This window comes from Branchiostoma floridae, chromosome 3 (genome assembly GCF_000003815.2).
Source record: "Branchiostoma floridae strain S238N-H82 chromosome 3, Bfl_VNyyK, whole genome shotgun sequence".
In the NCBI taxonomy this organism is placed as follows: Eukaryota; Metazoa; Chordata; class Leptocardii; order Amphioxiformes; family Branchiostomatidae; genus Branchiostoma; species Branchiostoma floridae.
The window spans coordinates 19,864,457-19,881,087 of record NC_049981.1 but is presented as its reverse complement, the minus strand read 5'-3'; the positions used below and the strand labels follow the sequence as shown (position 1 = coordinate 19,881,087).

The 16,631-nt window shown below is 39.6% G+C and overlaps 1 protein-coding gene across 1 annotated transcript in view; it reads left to right on the top strand.

Annotated features, from left to right (window-relative positions):
• The window catches only part of LOC118410911 (phosphatidylcholine:ceramide cholinephosphotransferase 1-like), a gene marked incomplete in the record, with an annotated part of 19,209 nt that overhangs the window by 2,266 nt on the left and 312 nt on the right, over positions 1-16,631 (top strand). The window contains 4 exon segments of the mRNA XM_035812811.1: positions 7,664-8,387; positions 11,916-12,033; positions 12,563-12,716; positions 13,354-16,578. Coding sequence (XP_035668704.1) covers positions 7,732-8,387; positions 11,916-12,033; positions 12,563-12,716; positions 13,354-13,700 — 1,275 coding nt within the window.

Genomic DNA, 16,631 nt, shown 5'->3' with positions numbered 1-16,631 from the left:
AACTGGCTTGGTCATAATGTACATGAGTCATTGTACAAGTTAGTAAGAGCTGGAAAAATTTCCGTAGTACTTGTAGTACATTGAACGTGTCGTGTACTGAATACAGTGTCAGTCCTCACATCAACAACCTAGTCATCAGCAACCACAGGCAGGGTGGTATTTTGTGTTAGTACACTTACATATTGCTGTGTATAAAGATGAGTAAAAACTCTTCCCTGAAGTTGGCACAAGTAAGGCTATTTGGTCTTAAAATATGTCTCAAGTTTATGAATATGGTCTTGACAGGGTACTGAAGTCCAGGCATCTGTGTTAATTTTTTAAGCATTTGAAACCATGTAGCTGTTATCCCCAAATTATATTCTCTATAGATAAGCTGCTATATGTGTCAATCATTCATAAGTAACTCTTCATCTGCATTCAAAATCAATTTCACGTATAATTGTCATCCTGGTTACTGATTTGAGGGAAGATCTTTGCAATGCAAAGCATGATACTTAATAGGAATGTCACCCTAGAGAGTAAATTTCATGTAAATTATGGATGAGGCATGTTTAAATAGTTTCTTAAGGTGTGGTGACCTGAATCTTTCCCTCTCTGTCATGTGGTGGGGATGGAAAGATTCAGGTCACCATACCTGGCTTTTGTCTCAGCAAGGAGGTTAAAGAAAGACTCTTTCTTTAACCTCCTTGGTCTCAGGCTTTTCAGTCATCCAGGCTACATACTGTTTTCTCATCACTTTTGTGTTGTAACACCCGTGTTATTTGCTATCATGAAAATTGTAAGGAAGAAAATTGGACCCTTTATAACATGGTAGCAAACACAAATGTAGAAAACAGCTATCAGCAAAAATTGTGTCAGAGGAACCTGCTATTTGCCTGGGTGTCATTCCTTCGTAGTAACCACGGACAAGAGCTATAGGCAACTACAGAGGCTTGCATACAGGCTAACCTGTTAGACAAGTAACATTCACATGGCAAACTGAAATGATGTACAAAATTTAGGTCAGCGTCATCTTATCTTCAAAGCAGGAAACGCACATTTGTACCTTCTCCATGTTGTGCAGCAGTAATTAATATTGTCAACTTAGTGCCAGAAGACCATGATCAAAGGTGTATGGTGTATTGTATCTTTCACTTTACACAGGAAGTGATGAAGAAAACACCATGGATACACTGTTCATGGTATTGAAAATTAATACATTTTGTACATGTCACATGGTCCAGGAGGAAGTTCCCTTATATGGACAGGATAGACTACTTTGTATGGCTGTCAGACTTTGTGAAATGGAGACTTTCTAATCATTATCTTACTCACCTTGCTGTAGGCAGCAGAAAATATCCTGTAAGGTTAGGATTTTTTCTTCATGATGAAAGGGTGTGGTCAATAATGATGATATAAGACAATAGGAAGAATCGAAATAACCCAGATATTTGAAATATGACTGTGCTCAGTGTGCTGTCTTCCTGTCTACTTTGTTCCCTCCTAAATAATTGCATATGAAAGTTCCTGGTTGTTATAAATAGAGAAGTTGATACAATGTAGCACTCGTCTGTAGTAACATAGAGTCTACTGTACTGTATTGGAAACAAAGTGGTTTGAAGTTGGTAGGGAAGCAGACAGTGTGAAAACAGTATGTAAGTAAACAGGAGGAAATCACTGCTAAAATTTCCAATGACAGAAAAGTACTTTCAGTTTTCACTCTTTAAGCTAGTTACAGGTCAGTTGCATAAAGCATTCCTTTGTTGGTGTTGCTAGGAAACATCAAGATCAGGCTAACAGGCAACAGTACAGTTCGCTGTACAGGCCTAAACCAATAAAGAGTCACCAGACTGAAAGATCCATACATTATTTTGTTTGATTGATGTGGTTTTAATTTCACTTTGCCTTTGACTTGAGGCACTTGCTTTTTCAAAATACCGTGATCATTGCACATGCAACGCATGAGTTACTTAGGTTGTCTTTTAAACTACCTGTAGCATCCAGCCATGTCTTTGGGAGCACATTTTTTGCCACTTGTAAATAGGGGTAAGTTACAGTCTTTACATGACATATTTTTTCATGACATCAAGGATGAAATCTTTTTTTGCGTGGTACAGATCAGTTCATCATGCCAGAGGTGGCATCACAGTGGCCAGGAATGCCTGTCATGACAGAGCAAAGGTCACCTGTGTCCTCCATAACTGATGATTTTATGGTACATTTAGGGTTTAAACAATGCATATATGTCACAAAATGTCATGAAAGCCTGTGAAGAAAAACTGGAACTACAGGAACAAATACCTCTTCAAGCAGAGGTTGGTGGGGAAAATAGTGACATTCTTATCTACCCCATCCCCAGCACTGGCAGACAGAAAAGAAGGTCCCAATTTTCCTCACAACTTTTGCTTTAAGTGGAGAACAATACTGGAAAGTGGAAGAGTTTAAACTTTGCAGGGAGGAAGAATATCAGATTTACTTTGAGAGAAATGGAAATCCAGAGATATTGGTAGAAGAGGTATGAAGTAGGATGTACATGAATTAACAGAATTGTGATGAATTATTTTCTTCAGATCCACAGGCCTCTTCTGTAATTGGAATATCAATAATTTATTAGGCTTTATGGTGTTCATGATTCACTTCATAAGCTCATATTGGCTTGCAATTTGATTTTTTGTAAATCTAGTTTATTGTACTGACTAGTCATCGTAAGAGTGAGGATAAAAAGAAAATAATTTGTTAGCTTGGAGCAGCCAGAGCCACGCCCTAGCATTACTCCCAGACCTTGGTTCAAATTTAAGTGATAATAGGTTCAAAGCAAATCCTCCTCTTTCCTGATATGCAAAAGTCAGAACATAATAACTATGATTCATAACATAAGTTGCTAGACAGTTATGATGTGAGTAGGTACTAATGGTCCTGTGGTGGATACAGTGTTTTTTTTACAGCTGTAAAACAAATAACTTCTGTCTTTTGTATGTATTGACATTGTTGACAGAAAGGTAAACAGATGTCGGTCTCCTTTCTTTGCAAACTTAAGTAAGGGGAGAAAGGGTTTGACAAGGTTGTGCATTTGAATAGCTGCAACCTTGTCAACTGCTTGTCATGTAGTGTACATGTATGTACCTGTTTTTAACTGTTATATAGGGCGGAGGACATGTGTATCTGTCCTGCTTATGTTACCGCTTACATGATGTATGTACTACTGTACTAGTATTTTAGTTTTCTTGTTCTACTTGCCATATTGTCCACTTTGGGCTCCCTATATTCACGGACAGCTGAACCTTCGTATCATGAAGTCAATCACGTATTTGTACATTGTACATTTGTGCATTGTCAACACTTGAGTGTGCTAAAGGTTAAAATGTACATCAAGAGTTATACGATTTTGTTTACAACAGCCGTATTACATAATAACAATGCATGTAGCACTGAACTATCTTGCTATACTTACAGTTAAGATATTGATTGAAGGTAGATAGGATCTTTAGGATGTTCTTGTACTTAAGACATCCATAATAATTGTGAGAAAATTGTGACAAGTTATTTATATGACTTTTAATGACTCCCATTGTAATGACTTAAGATAGAACCAACCCCAACGATCTATCCTTGACCCAACATAGCCTTGGACTCAGTTGGAGTTTTGTGGGGGAGTCCATGCTGTGGGGCCAGTTATGTAGAAATGCTGTGTTTGCTTGGACTTTGTCCAATCACGTTGCGTATGTTTTATATTTTTTGCTCAGGCTTTATACATGATTTCCATCCTCTTTTTCCCCTCACACAGCCACTAACGGGTTTTGCAACACCTTTGTCAAATTGTTGCTACGCCTTTACCTTTCTGCCAGGATTTCATTCCGCCATTTTATTGGAATTAAGACATGAAAGCAGGCATGACCTCTAAGTTTTAACATCTCCAGGTTCCACTCAGGCACCATTTTACAAAATTAACTTGACAAATGAGTTAACCTGAGCAGCCCAGCAACAGGCAGAGTATGGAACTCTGTCAACCTTTTAGAAAAGCTACTTTTCCTTGAAGGAGTTTGGTAGCAGTATTTTTATGCACTGCAGCACTCCCCCAGAATGCGTACAGTCCAAAGGTTTCATTCAAATGAGGTTGACATATTACAGAATGCATCAGAAGTGTTGTGTCAGCACCAGTGGCAGTGGCAGTAGTGACATCATTCTCCCTGCTTTGGTAAACATGTCCGCTTTTGTATACGTGTAAGTTTTCTGACTACACCTGATATCTGATGATTCCTGGGTGAAGTAGGCATCAAAGGCAATGGGTTAAAAGTAAGTACCTGTAGCTGATCTTGACAGCTGCCATGTTATTCTTATATTCTTTTCTTCCTCAAATGGATTTCCTAATGTATTTCAGCATATCCAGTGCTGGTGGCATTAGATAAGTCAAGCTTGTGCTGTTAAGCCCAATCTAGACACAGTTTTTCCGGACACCTCCAACATCTGCACGCACACAATGACAGATCGTAGGGTGGGACACCCGTGGTGCTTGGATTGCAGTCATATCACATCAGGTGATTTTCAAAATGGCAGCAGAACAGGTGACGCTACTGTACACAGCCCCCATGACTGTCAGCATTTCTGCTTATTATAGATTAGATGATGTTCTTTCGGTATCTCATTTGCATGTTGTTAATCATGATAATATCAGGAATGACGACACGGACTATCATCAACCCTGCTTTCCTCCTCGCTGCCCTCATCGTGGTGGAGGTGGTGAGCTGCTCTGCCCCTCGATCTCACATCATGCAAGGAGTCCTGCGTTCATTTAGGAGCAACTCGACTAACTATTTTCAAAATTAGCAACAATGCCACAGTAACATGTCATGAGTAACCTCAAATGGAGTAATTGGGCCTTTCATAAAATCTTTCGAAAAGGAGGGATTATATGTTTTAATTGTGCAGGATTACTGACAGTAGGATCTCAAAAAGCTGTCATGCAAATCAAATCCTTGTGGCCTAGCTCTACAAAAGATGTCAATTGCATAAAATGTGTGAGGCCTAGTTCGGAATGTATTCTCTGTCTGCTTGTTTGTACAGTTGCCTCTTAGGAGTGGAAGGCAGAACGACAGTTGTATTGTGTCTAGCACTGAAGTATGCTCAAAATAGTCGTACTTTCAGAAGTGTCCTTGATTGAAGTGCAGGTAGCTTTATAAATATTGTATATGTGCAATTCAGTCCCTGTCTGTGAAGAGAAAGTTATCGGCCCGTGTTAAAAAAGTGCCATACAGAATCATAAGCAGCCTTGCAAATCGAAATCAGGCAATTCACATACAACAGATAATTCTCACCTATGTGATCGCGCGCGAGTAGTAAAAATCATGTGCAACAGCAAACAGGTTCAAGTTACATTCAGCGCCCCCCTCCCCAGCTTTGGCACTAAATCGCCAGACCCAGTGGAGCTCGTCGTAAAATTGATTTTTCTGTCATTGCCACTCTTAGAGTTGTGGTCGCGTACCTTTTAGTATTTGTTCTTCAAGTGTTTTATCTTTGTACGGAATGGGTTCCATGATTTTGCATAGCCTTCTTGGCGCGCTGCTACCTGGATGTGTAACATTACACACACCCCAGACAAGACTGGCAATAAAAATATTATTGCCATGACGACGATTGAGGGGAACAACAATACTGCTCAAATCAGAAATAGACTGGACCTTCCCTGTCGCACTATCCCTGGCACAATATACTAACCCACCTGTAACATAAACCTACAGCTAGCAGAAATGTACCCTCCCTGGTACAGCACAACGGGCTGCCAGTAACCTAAACCTACAGCTGAGCACTACAGTGTGTAGTGGAGAATAAAAAATAAGGAAGAACCAACTGTTTCCAGCACTTCCATCCTTGAATGACTTTCTTGCACCTTACCCACATGGCTGTCCTACTTCGTAATATTCCAGTCCTTGGATAGTATAATAGGCCTTGAACAATTATATTTGGCTCTGAATATGATAACCATTTGGATGCCATCATTCAAGATCATGACCTCTATATGAAGTATTTCCTGTCTGCCTGTGGCGTATGGCTTGAACAAGCTCTAGAAAAGAAAATGTATCCTTCATGACATAACATAACAACCAAGACAACGTGATCCATTGTGCAGAGTTTCCCTGTCTACCACTTAAGTTTCAAGGGAAAAATTCCTCCAGGGAGCCAGTGTGACCTACATTCCACCATTGCATACCAGAGATACATCTGGAACAGATTGGGGGGGGGGGGCTGGTTGCATACCCAGCATACTGCATTCCTGTGGAAAAATGCCTGTGCAATTCCTAGAATTTTTGCAGATATACCACTTGACGACTCCCCTGAGGCGTCGTCAATTTGACGACTCCCCTGAGGCGTCGTCAAAAAAATAGCTAGAACTGTACCGTGTTTCCTCAACTGCCTGGACACAAAACTTGCCGATTCCAGGAATGTCTACCATAGGATCTGCGAAATATTCCAGCAAACCTACTGCAAGTACCTAAATTTGCTGAAAATACCTTAAGATGACCACATGACTCGACCTGGTCAATATGCAAACTAAGCTGACTTCAAGCCACATTTGCTTTCATACTGGAACCCCAGTTGCCAGAGCCACATTGAAACTTAAAACTACTTCCCAGAGGTGGTTCATGGTTTAGCTGCGGCTTTATACTGACCACATGAATCCTGCTTCATTGGCTTCGACTCAAGATCCAATTATTTTTCAATAACATTGTTAACACACTAATTAACCAACTGGTAAACAAATGCTGGCAAAAATATAGCTTCCCCGAGGACGTAGTATGTATTAACTGAACAAAGGGCCTTGTTCAGACTACTTTTTTCATGCTGCTTGCTCCAGGGTATGTTTCTTTTGTATTCTGTGCGAACATCGTAATACTAGAAATTTTGGCTTCCTTCCTGTGAAATGGTTAGACTTGGGTTAGTAGTAAGTGTTGTTTTTCAAATGAAGTGTAGTCACATAGATCTAATTGATTGTACACGACATGGCATGGTGCTCTTATGGGTAGGCTTGTTAATGTAAAACCTATGGTTCCTGGGTTTGCAGGTCCCCGTGGGAAAGGTGCTTATTGTTATCTCCATGAAAAATGGGGATATTGTTTTGTGTGTGTCTGTTTGTGTGTGTGTGTTTGTGTGCATGAGTGTGTTTGTTTGTGTCTGCGTTTCTGAATTTTTGTAGTTGACATAACTCAAGAACGTCTTGATGGATTACGATGATATTTGGTATGTGGGTAGGTGTTGGAAACGCAAAGGTCAAGGTCAATTTTGGGCCTCCTGGTACTGCAGTAGATTTTTTTTGTATCTTTTGACCTTAGCATGCTATGGTCTTGAATTGTTGGTGACAGATAGCCGGTGATGTTAGAGAAAAGGGGTGTATGTTTGGACCCCCTAGCAGCTTGCTCTAGAATTGCAGAGGCGTTTTTGTCAAAATCTTCCAGAGAGGATAATGGAACAAAGAAACAATGGATTTCCATGATATTAAGTATTAAGAAATATAACTGGTCTGTTAGGTTGCTGTTTGTGATTTCATCTCCTACCAAATCAAAGTATTGTTTGAATGATGTCTATTGTGCTAAAGGTCATATTTACCTTGTTTATGTAATATGTATCTGTTCTTGAATCATGCCCAGGCTTGCAGTTTTTGACTGACCCTTGTACTGTTGTATCTCCACAGCTGGATCCCATGACGTGGCCACTGTAAACACGGGAGGTTAAAGGTTTCCACCAGTCCCAATCATCAGGATGCAAACCTCCTTAGATGTGGAGGCCGGGGACTCGCCCATCATGTTGTCGGCAGACGTCACAGAGTGGAGCACGGACGATGTTCGCCGATGGATGGTGGACAAGGGCTTCCAAGAGTACACGGAATTGTTGTGCGACAGACATCGGCTTAACGGGGTAGCCTTGCTGTCTCTAACGGAAGAGGACTTGAGAGAGCCTCCGATTTCTATGCATGTGCTGGGCGACTTGAAGCGCCTGGTTGATGCTATAACACAGCTTCGCCATGACACCTTCACGTTCCGCCCGAACATCCCAGACGGGCGCTCTAGCAGTGGAGATTCCAGCCCCACGCGATCGGACAGCCCGCGGGACATCTCAAAAACTCTGGAAACCCTGGTCAAGATCAACATGTCTGACGCGCAGGAAAAGCCACATTTTCCATCTGAGAAGTGGAAGACCTTCGTGGCATTTGTCTACCTTTGTGGTATGATGATGCTGAACCCAATTTTTATAAACATCATTCATGAACGTGTTCCGGACAAGTCTGTGGAACCTCCGCTTCCAGATGTGTTCTTTGATTACTTTGACAGAGTTGTCTGGGCGTTCTCTGTATGTGAAATTGCAGGAATGATAAACTCTGCACTTTTGCTAATAGTCTGGATCCTTCACAAACACAAGTAAGTACTAGGTATTTCATGTTTTCACACCATTTGCTTGTGAATGTAACTTTGATTAGGTTGTTTACACATGATGTCACAACTGCCACTCAGGTTGGTTACTCATGAGTCATGACCTATAAATTTGCATATATGTCATAAGTGCAAAACATTCAAATTCAAATCCGGCAAATGGAACAATAGTTCTGTGATACCTGCACCCTATATATATGTCACAGTAGAGATCACGATCCAGTAGAATCGTCGATTCTCCTAGGAGAGATCGCGATCGGAGTTGGTCCTAGGGCCAACTCCGATCGGGATCTCTCCTAGGAGAATAGACGATTCTACTAGTATAGATTGCCATCGGGGTCTCCCCTAGGGCCAACTCTGATCCAAACTCAAATAATGCTAAGATATGGGAAACAGACTGCGATCGGGATCTGTTTGCGATCGGGATCTCTCCTAGGACCAACTCCGATCCAAACTCAAATGATGCTAAGATATAGGAAACAGCAATACTTTTTTGGATAAACAATGATTTTATTTAGTATTAATGCAAACCTACTAACTGATTACCAACTACACTCTACTTGTGTCACTTCTACAATGTTAACTTCACTCAAGACTACCACACTAGGGTCACTTCTGCAACTTAACTCAAGGTATACTATAGTATATAGCATCACTTTCATGGTAAATTTGACATCTGATAAAGTAATTTCTGATAAAGTAGTGGCAAAAAGTACTGTAAATGCAGAAATGTTCGCGGTGGATTAATGTTCGCGGTTTTCGCGGTGACCACTTCACCGCGAATTTAAAACCACCGCGAACATTTTTCTATAATGATATTAGATTGCAGTCTATGGTGTTACCGCGAACTTAAATCCACCGCGAAAAGTCCTTTTTCCCGCTATCGCGAAATTAAATCCCCGCGAACTTAAAAACATTTACAGTATGTAAAAGTATGTAAAAGTAGTATGTAAAAGACACCAACAGGTGATAAAAAAATGTGTCAGTATGCAAATTTCACAGCTTTTGAAGAACAATAACAACTGTAAAGTCGTCAAACAGGTGTCAAAAGATTAAGTAGAGTTTCAAGATATCACAATTTTACACCTATTGAGTACATTTCACTACTGACACTAGTAAGACTTGTACTGAATCATTCCACAGCTTTAAAAGAACAATAACCATTGTGAAGTGATCAACAGGTGTCAAAATACCAATCAGAGTTTCAAGATATTACTCACAATTTCACACCTATTGCGTACATTTTACAAGTAGGCTTGTGTGTAGTTGGTAATGAGTTAGTAGGTTTGCATTAATACTAAATAAAATAATTGTTTATCAAAAAAAATATTGCTGTTTCCTATATCTTAGCATCATTTGAGTTTGGATCGGAGTTGGCCCTAGGGGAGACCCCGAACGCAATCTATACTAGTAGAATCGCCTATTCGCCTAGGAGAGATCCCGATCAGAGTTGGTCCTAGGACCAGCTCCGATCGCGATCTCTCCTAGGAGAATCGACGATTCTACTGGATCGTGATCTCTACTGTGACATATACATGAACCTCATATATGTTTATAGCTTAAAGCACGAATCTTGGGGTGAACCTGAGAAGATAATTATTTAATCGAAGGTGAGATTCTGTAGCCTGGAGAAATACATACACACATGTACCTGCAGAACTTTATCTAAACACCTAAACTAGAAAGACAAGAACTTGGAAAAAGCAAAACTAGACAGGGCTCTATGGAGTGAAATATCTACTAGCTTCATTCCAACCATTGGTTGTTATTGTGTGCATCTAAATTCTTCACAGGATCTCTAGCCAGCCAGACTGCCAGCCTTATTAGCTCACTCCACTCTCTGTCACTTCTGTAGCCTAAGTGGCAAACAGCTTATGTTTCGGGATTAGATATAGAACTCGAGGTATGTACTTTCTCCGGGCAGAAAGATCACATTTTAGACCATAAAGATAAGATCATAATGTTACTCTATGAAGGTGGGTTGTTTGTCAGAAAGACAGGGCAGTCAGAAAACACCACAGATTTCCAACCCATTGTTTGCTTTGAGATAGTATGTATGCCCTGTGAAAGATTAGGACTGACAGTTGTTGAGGATAGTTGGCTTGTAAGTTGTATGAGTTGTAGTTGCATGACTGGTGAAGTACCATTAATTATATGCTAGCCACCTTCCACACATGACAGAAAGCAATTATAGATGTTTTTGCATACTAGTAGCAACCCTTAATTCAAGTGGCAACAGGTAGCACCATGGCTTGGTTGTTCAGTTGTAACTAAGGTATCAACAAAATGAAGGGCCTTCTCCTTACTATTACAATTATAACTTTGCTCAGCTGTGTTCTTTGCACTTTTGACCCTTTTTTGCACTTTGGTCTTTAGTTCTGACAGTTTTGAAACACTTGCTAAGTTGCTAGTAAAGTAAGAAATCACATTGTTTTTGCATCTCTACTTATTTTAGTTCACTAAAGATATGGGGGTAGGGGTGTCAAAAGTTTTTCAATCTGTATTGTTATTTCTTAAGAAGCAGTGCTCAAAATGCCCAAAATCTTTTTATCTCCATTGTTTTAACAAATATCTGTAGCAGTATTTGCTTTAGTTGATAATTAACTAGTTGCACAATAGTCTTACTCTTAGTTGGCTACCGAAATCTGTCACTGCTACCAGTATGTCACAGTCAGGTTATGTAACTCTTGAGATTTAAACTGGACTAAGTAACATGTCAGGAGAAAGATTACTCTGGGCTGAGATCTAAAAAAACTAATTGAAGGATACATTTTACATTGTGTTGGTTGATTGCAGGGTTGTCTTCATTATCTTTTTTATCAAGACATGTCCCTTCATTCTGGGACGGAAATTTGCTTGTTGGGACAGAAAAAAATCTGCACTTCCTGATTTAATTTTGAGGAATATGTATTCTGGAGTACAGTATGGCCTTAATGACCAGTGCGCTGGTGTGCATATGGTGTCATAAGGCCTGGTCATTCGCTCACTCTGTGGATTTATTCTGTGGTTATAGCAAATGACCAGGCCTTATAACACCATATACACACACTAGGGAATAGGCAGGTCATTAACATTATTATCATACAGCCTATCCAAACTAACTTGTATGAGACATACAAATTTCTGTATGACACATAGATCCTTTGAGTTTGATACTATTCTCTATACTTGTAAATTTATTTGCCAAATTTCTGATTTTGAAACCGAAATCGCTACAGAAAATTTTCCTTACATTGCAATCTTGGCATGTCAACTCTTTTCAAATCTTCTCTACTGCACTGTATTAACATCCCTCCTTGCTGGGTTTGATAATTCCTTCTTGCTATGTATTCTTCTGATTGGTCAATGTTCTGTGAACTCTTCTTCTGATTGGATCTGGTGAGGAGTGACTATCAAACACCTAGAAATTCATTAAACACACTGCTTGCTTCGTCATTCTGGTGTCGCTTGCATTACCTACTCTTTTACTAGCCCTGATCTTGCTGACGTACCCTTGCCTTTCCCTGTTCCCTGCAGATGGATAGTGCTCAGGAGGTATTGCCTGATTGTTGGGACTCTCTACCTACTGAGGTGTATCACCATGTATGTCACCACCCTGCCTGTACCAGGCATGCATTTCCGATGTTCTCCTAAGGTAAGGACAAGTCATCACTTGAATTTTGAAAATATCCTAGCAATCTCAACACGAAAAGTGGTCCATAGTGGAACTTGTCCTTTTGCTAACACCTACCAACATACGAAATATCATACATATCCATCGACTGCTTTTTGAGTTATCAAGGTAGAACTAAGTCAATTATCTAGATGTGTTTGTGTTATTTTCTAATTACTTTCTAATCGATTGTAATACTGTAAAAAAGGTCCCCAGCCCCTGAGATATAGCCTTAAAAGTAATGTAGAGAAAACTCTGAAAAGCCAGTTTAGTCAACATGTAAAACTGTACTGTACAAACACACTACAACTTAGTACAAGTGTTTTTCCACTTGCCACATTTGCTATGTTATAGATTTGCCTTACAGCATTTATTATTATTATTAATGTTAAGTTTTGTATATTTATGATATCTGTCTCATAGGATTTCATTTTGATTATATATTGAAGATGATAAATGCCATTATATATTGTATATCTATCACCCACGACTGTATGTTCTTTCTCCCCAGATCCATGGTAATTTATCAGCAATGTTTGATCGAGCAATGACAATGATGTTCGGCCTGGGCCTGTCCATTACGGGCTCCCATCACCTGTGTGGGGATTACCTGTTCAGTGGCCACACAGTCATCCTCACCATCACCTACCTCTTTATAAAGGAGTGTGAGTATCCAGTGTTGGCCCAGAGTCTGTATCATTCTGTATTTGTACAGCCAGAACACTATTTGGCTGAACATACCAACTTTGCAGGCATATGTCACAGCAGCAGCTGGTTGTATTGCACTAAATGATTTGTCACACCTAACCTTTAAATATCTAGCTTTAACTATAAGCATTACTTAAAGCAATATAATGAAGATGCTGTTGCAGTAATTGGTGGCAATGAGTTCCACTCTACATTGTCCTAGGGAAAAACAAAACAGAAATAGCATTGCCAACACCAGCTTACTGCCATTTGGTCCTATCGTCCCAGAATGGAGGTGTTAAAAGATTCAGTCTTTCCCTGAACATCTATAGAATGAATCCTGTAGTCATCGACTTTGAAAGGGACAGTATTAAACAGTTATCAAAGTTAGATGGCCTACATATAGGTGTGCGAAGTTTGTTAGTGTGCCTGCAAAACTGGTGTTAAAGCTGAAGACCTTTGTTACTAGGAGACCAATTCATATTAAAACAGTGTAACTTGGAGACAAGTCTTATGTTCTTATGGTGTTTATTGTTACCCTTCCACAGTGTTCTAACCTTTAAGCCTTAACAACTATTCTAATCGATCTTGTTTTCCCCCCTCCCACCACTGCAGATTCCCCGCGTGGCTGGTTCATTCTGCACTGGTGCACATGGCTTGTCTCCTGCATCGGCATCTTCTGTATCCTCCTGGCGCACGACCACTACACGATAGACGTGGTCGTGGCATACTTCATCACCACGCGACTGTTCTGGATCTACCACACGTTGGCAAACCACGAGGTGCTGAAGAAGCCCAGCCCGTTGCACCACCTGTCCCGGACGTGGTGGTTCTCCATGTTCAGGATGGCGGAGGGCAACATTGAGGGGGTCCTGCCACGGGAGTACGCCTGGCCCCTGCCGTGGCCCAAGCGTTTCCATGACACAAGGTTTCATTACATGGGAGTGTGCAAACGAGTGTGACATGTCAGTTATCTATCTGTACTGTACATGTCAGTCTGTGAGGAACTTTGATGGCACAGAATGGTGAGGGATCAATGCTGCGGTCCCATTTGGAAAAAGTGCCCCTCCGTTTGGTTTATGGGCTGTTTTTTGGTACATTTGGACATGACCCCTACACAGTCGGACCCCTAGATTTTTTAAACTCACACTTAAAGTCTGCCTGGGACCAGGCGTCAAAAAGACACACCATGAATTTCGTGTAAAAACGAGAGGTGTCCACCGGGACAAGCTTCAGAGCCCAGCCTGCAGACACCAGTGCAAATGGGACCGTAGCATAAGTAAGGTGAAGACAAATGTCTCCTCAGTTTCACATTTAGAAATTTGAGTGCAAAATGGTTGCCTGTCTGTCTTGATAATATTTTCTTATTTCTTAGCGTTAAAATACTAGCAATGCAATGCCATAAGTTGCCATTATTGTATTTGTACTAACAGTATAAGTGTACAAGATAATTCTAGTCATTTTAGATTTTGAAAGATACTGGAAATTTGGAATTCTTGTTAAGTTCCACGTGAAATATGGTCATAGATTTGACAAGCAAAGATACCATGTTATACATTTGTAGATGAGGTGGAAATCATGCTAAGTTAACATGTACTGTACAGTTAAATAAGTTCATACATATGATTAGATTTCCAAATCCCTAGAATATTTCAAACTCTAAGGAACATAGTTAGGAGTTACTTTCTGGTGCATTGATGAGCTAATGGTAAGAGGGAAGTTCAAATGGATTTGACAAGAAATGTACTGGAATCTTGAGCGGAGAGTACTGCAATATTTAGGTTACTTGAAATGACAACTAGCCATTGACTTCTTGTGTCAATTTGTATGTGGTTTACTTGATTGCCTTGTTGGGATTATGTAGTCACGCATTCTACTGCAGTCTCTTTTAACAAGGAATAGAGTCAGATATGAAGTGCTGCAGAAATTCTTACCAAAGCTAATGATCATCCAAGAGATTTCAATGGTAGTGACAGCAAGTTAAGTTGCTTCTTATTGCATGGGGAAATGCCATCATGACCATTAATTGTGCCCTTGCCTGAAAAAGAATGAAATAACAAAAAGAGCTTTCAAAAGTAATTTTTCTCACATTTCTATGAGTAAGAGACCAAATACCGGTAGTCGTTGTTTTAACAGACAAACAAAATCTTCCCCTACTTTTGAGACAAGCAGTAGCAATATGAGATATTGCTGATATGGATGTTACAAAAGGATTTTCATGATCTCAAAATTTAACACAGTATCAAACACTGACTTGATGTTATAGATCTTGAGTATTTTGTTACTCAACAGTATCACTGGTCAGGCACCTTAGTTTGTGGTGATGTTAAGTTAAAACTCTCCATGCTGTTTCCACTATTGCTGTGCAAGACTGCTGCTGGTATATATGGGTGGGATGATCAGTTGATAAGCTAACCACATGCCTAGCTGCATGATATGTGCCATGTGTGATTGATTGTCCAGGTTTTTGTCTTTCTAACGTAGTGCAGTGAACATGAATGCGGAAAGCAAGACAATTACAAGAAGCAACACTGAAAGGTTTTGGTTTGTTCTGTCATTGCTGCATATCATAAGCTGAAAAATTCTACACAAATTGATGCTACTGAAAGACAGTATTATTACAGATGAATTCTGAATGTTTTCGTCATCCGACAGCAATCTACTGATCTTGTGGGACACTTGTAAAGAGTGTACAGATGTATGATGATGATGATGCAAGAAAACTTATATAAAATCCTCTTATCGATATATTATAATGTGTGTATCTTTTACACTTCAGAAATAGCTGTGGGAAAAATTGTGTAACTATCGTACTTTACATTGAATTATTTTAATGGCTTAGTGGTTTTGATATGGTCTTCAAACTTCTCACTGCTGATTTAGCCTTTTTGTATTGGTTATACTTGTTGATGACATCAAAATACACAATTTATCATTATCTGTAACAATAATCTTACTATTCAATGCACATTAAACATTTACACCCAATACAAACCCTTTTGATGATATTCAAAATCGTACCATCAAAAACCATACTTGCAGTCTTGATTCTTGCCACCAGGTAATTAGATTAAACATTGACTATACCTGTCGTGTCTTCACAATTTACAGAGCAGCCAATTTTGAACCTGGTACCACAGCTTGCAAAAATATGATTGTATCAGAAAAAAAATGCTTAATTATCATGATAACATGAAAAATTGTAATATTTGCTTTGTTTGCTTCTCAAAAGAACATTCTTTGTTAGCTGTAGTGCAAAGTAAAACATGCTGTCACGATGTTTATAATGACATCATGAACAGTAAAGTCAAATCTAAGTCTTGGTGGGAAGAATCAAGAGCTGGACGTATGTTTTTTTAATGGTTTTTGAAGGGTGTATATTTTGCGCTAATGCTGATAACGGTATTTGTGCTCATGTCTATATTTTATTTAATAATATTAGATCCATCAGGATTTCAGACAGTTTTTAAATTTGATGTCATTGGTGTCGTAAGCACAGTACAGGTCTGATAGTCCAGCCTTGTAAGCTTTGATCCGCTTCCAAAGGTTGCTACTCTGCTACCAAAGCTTCGGGGACGGACCAAAGCTAACAAGACTGGAGTCTAGGCTACTGATAGACAGCAGAATAGCTTACAACATGGCTGCATCATACAGTAACTGTGTTATCATTTTCATGTTTATCATAACAAGATGACATGTTGTGTGAAAGGGACGGGGGAATATGTGTGTAAAGGAATGTTAAGAATTGAGACAATTCTGATCAACATGGTATATTCTTCTCATCGCCTCTCATATCTTACAAGTTCAAAGTATTGAATTGCAGAACAGACAGTCTATGAATCTACTGTACATAATTTCTAATTCTTCCATAGGAAAAGTAACATATTGTTCTT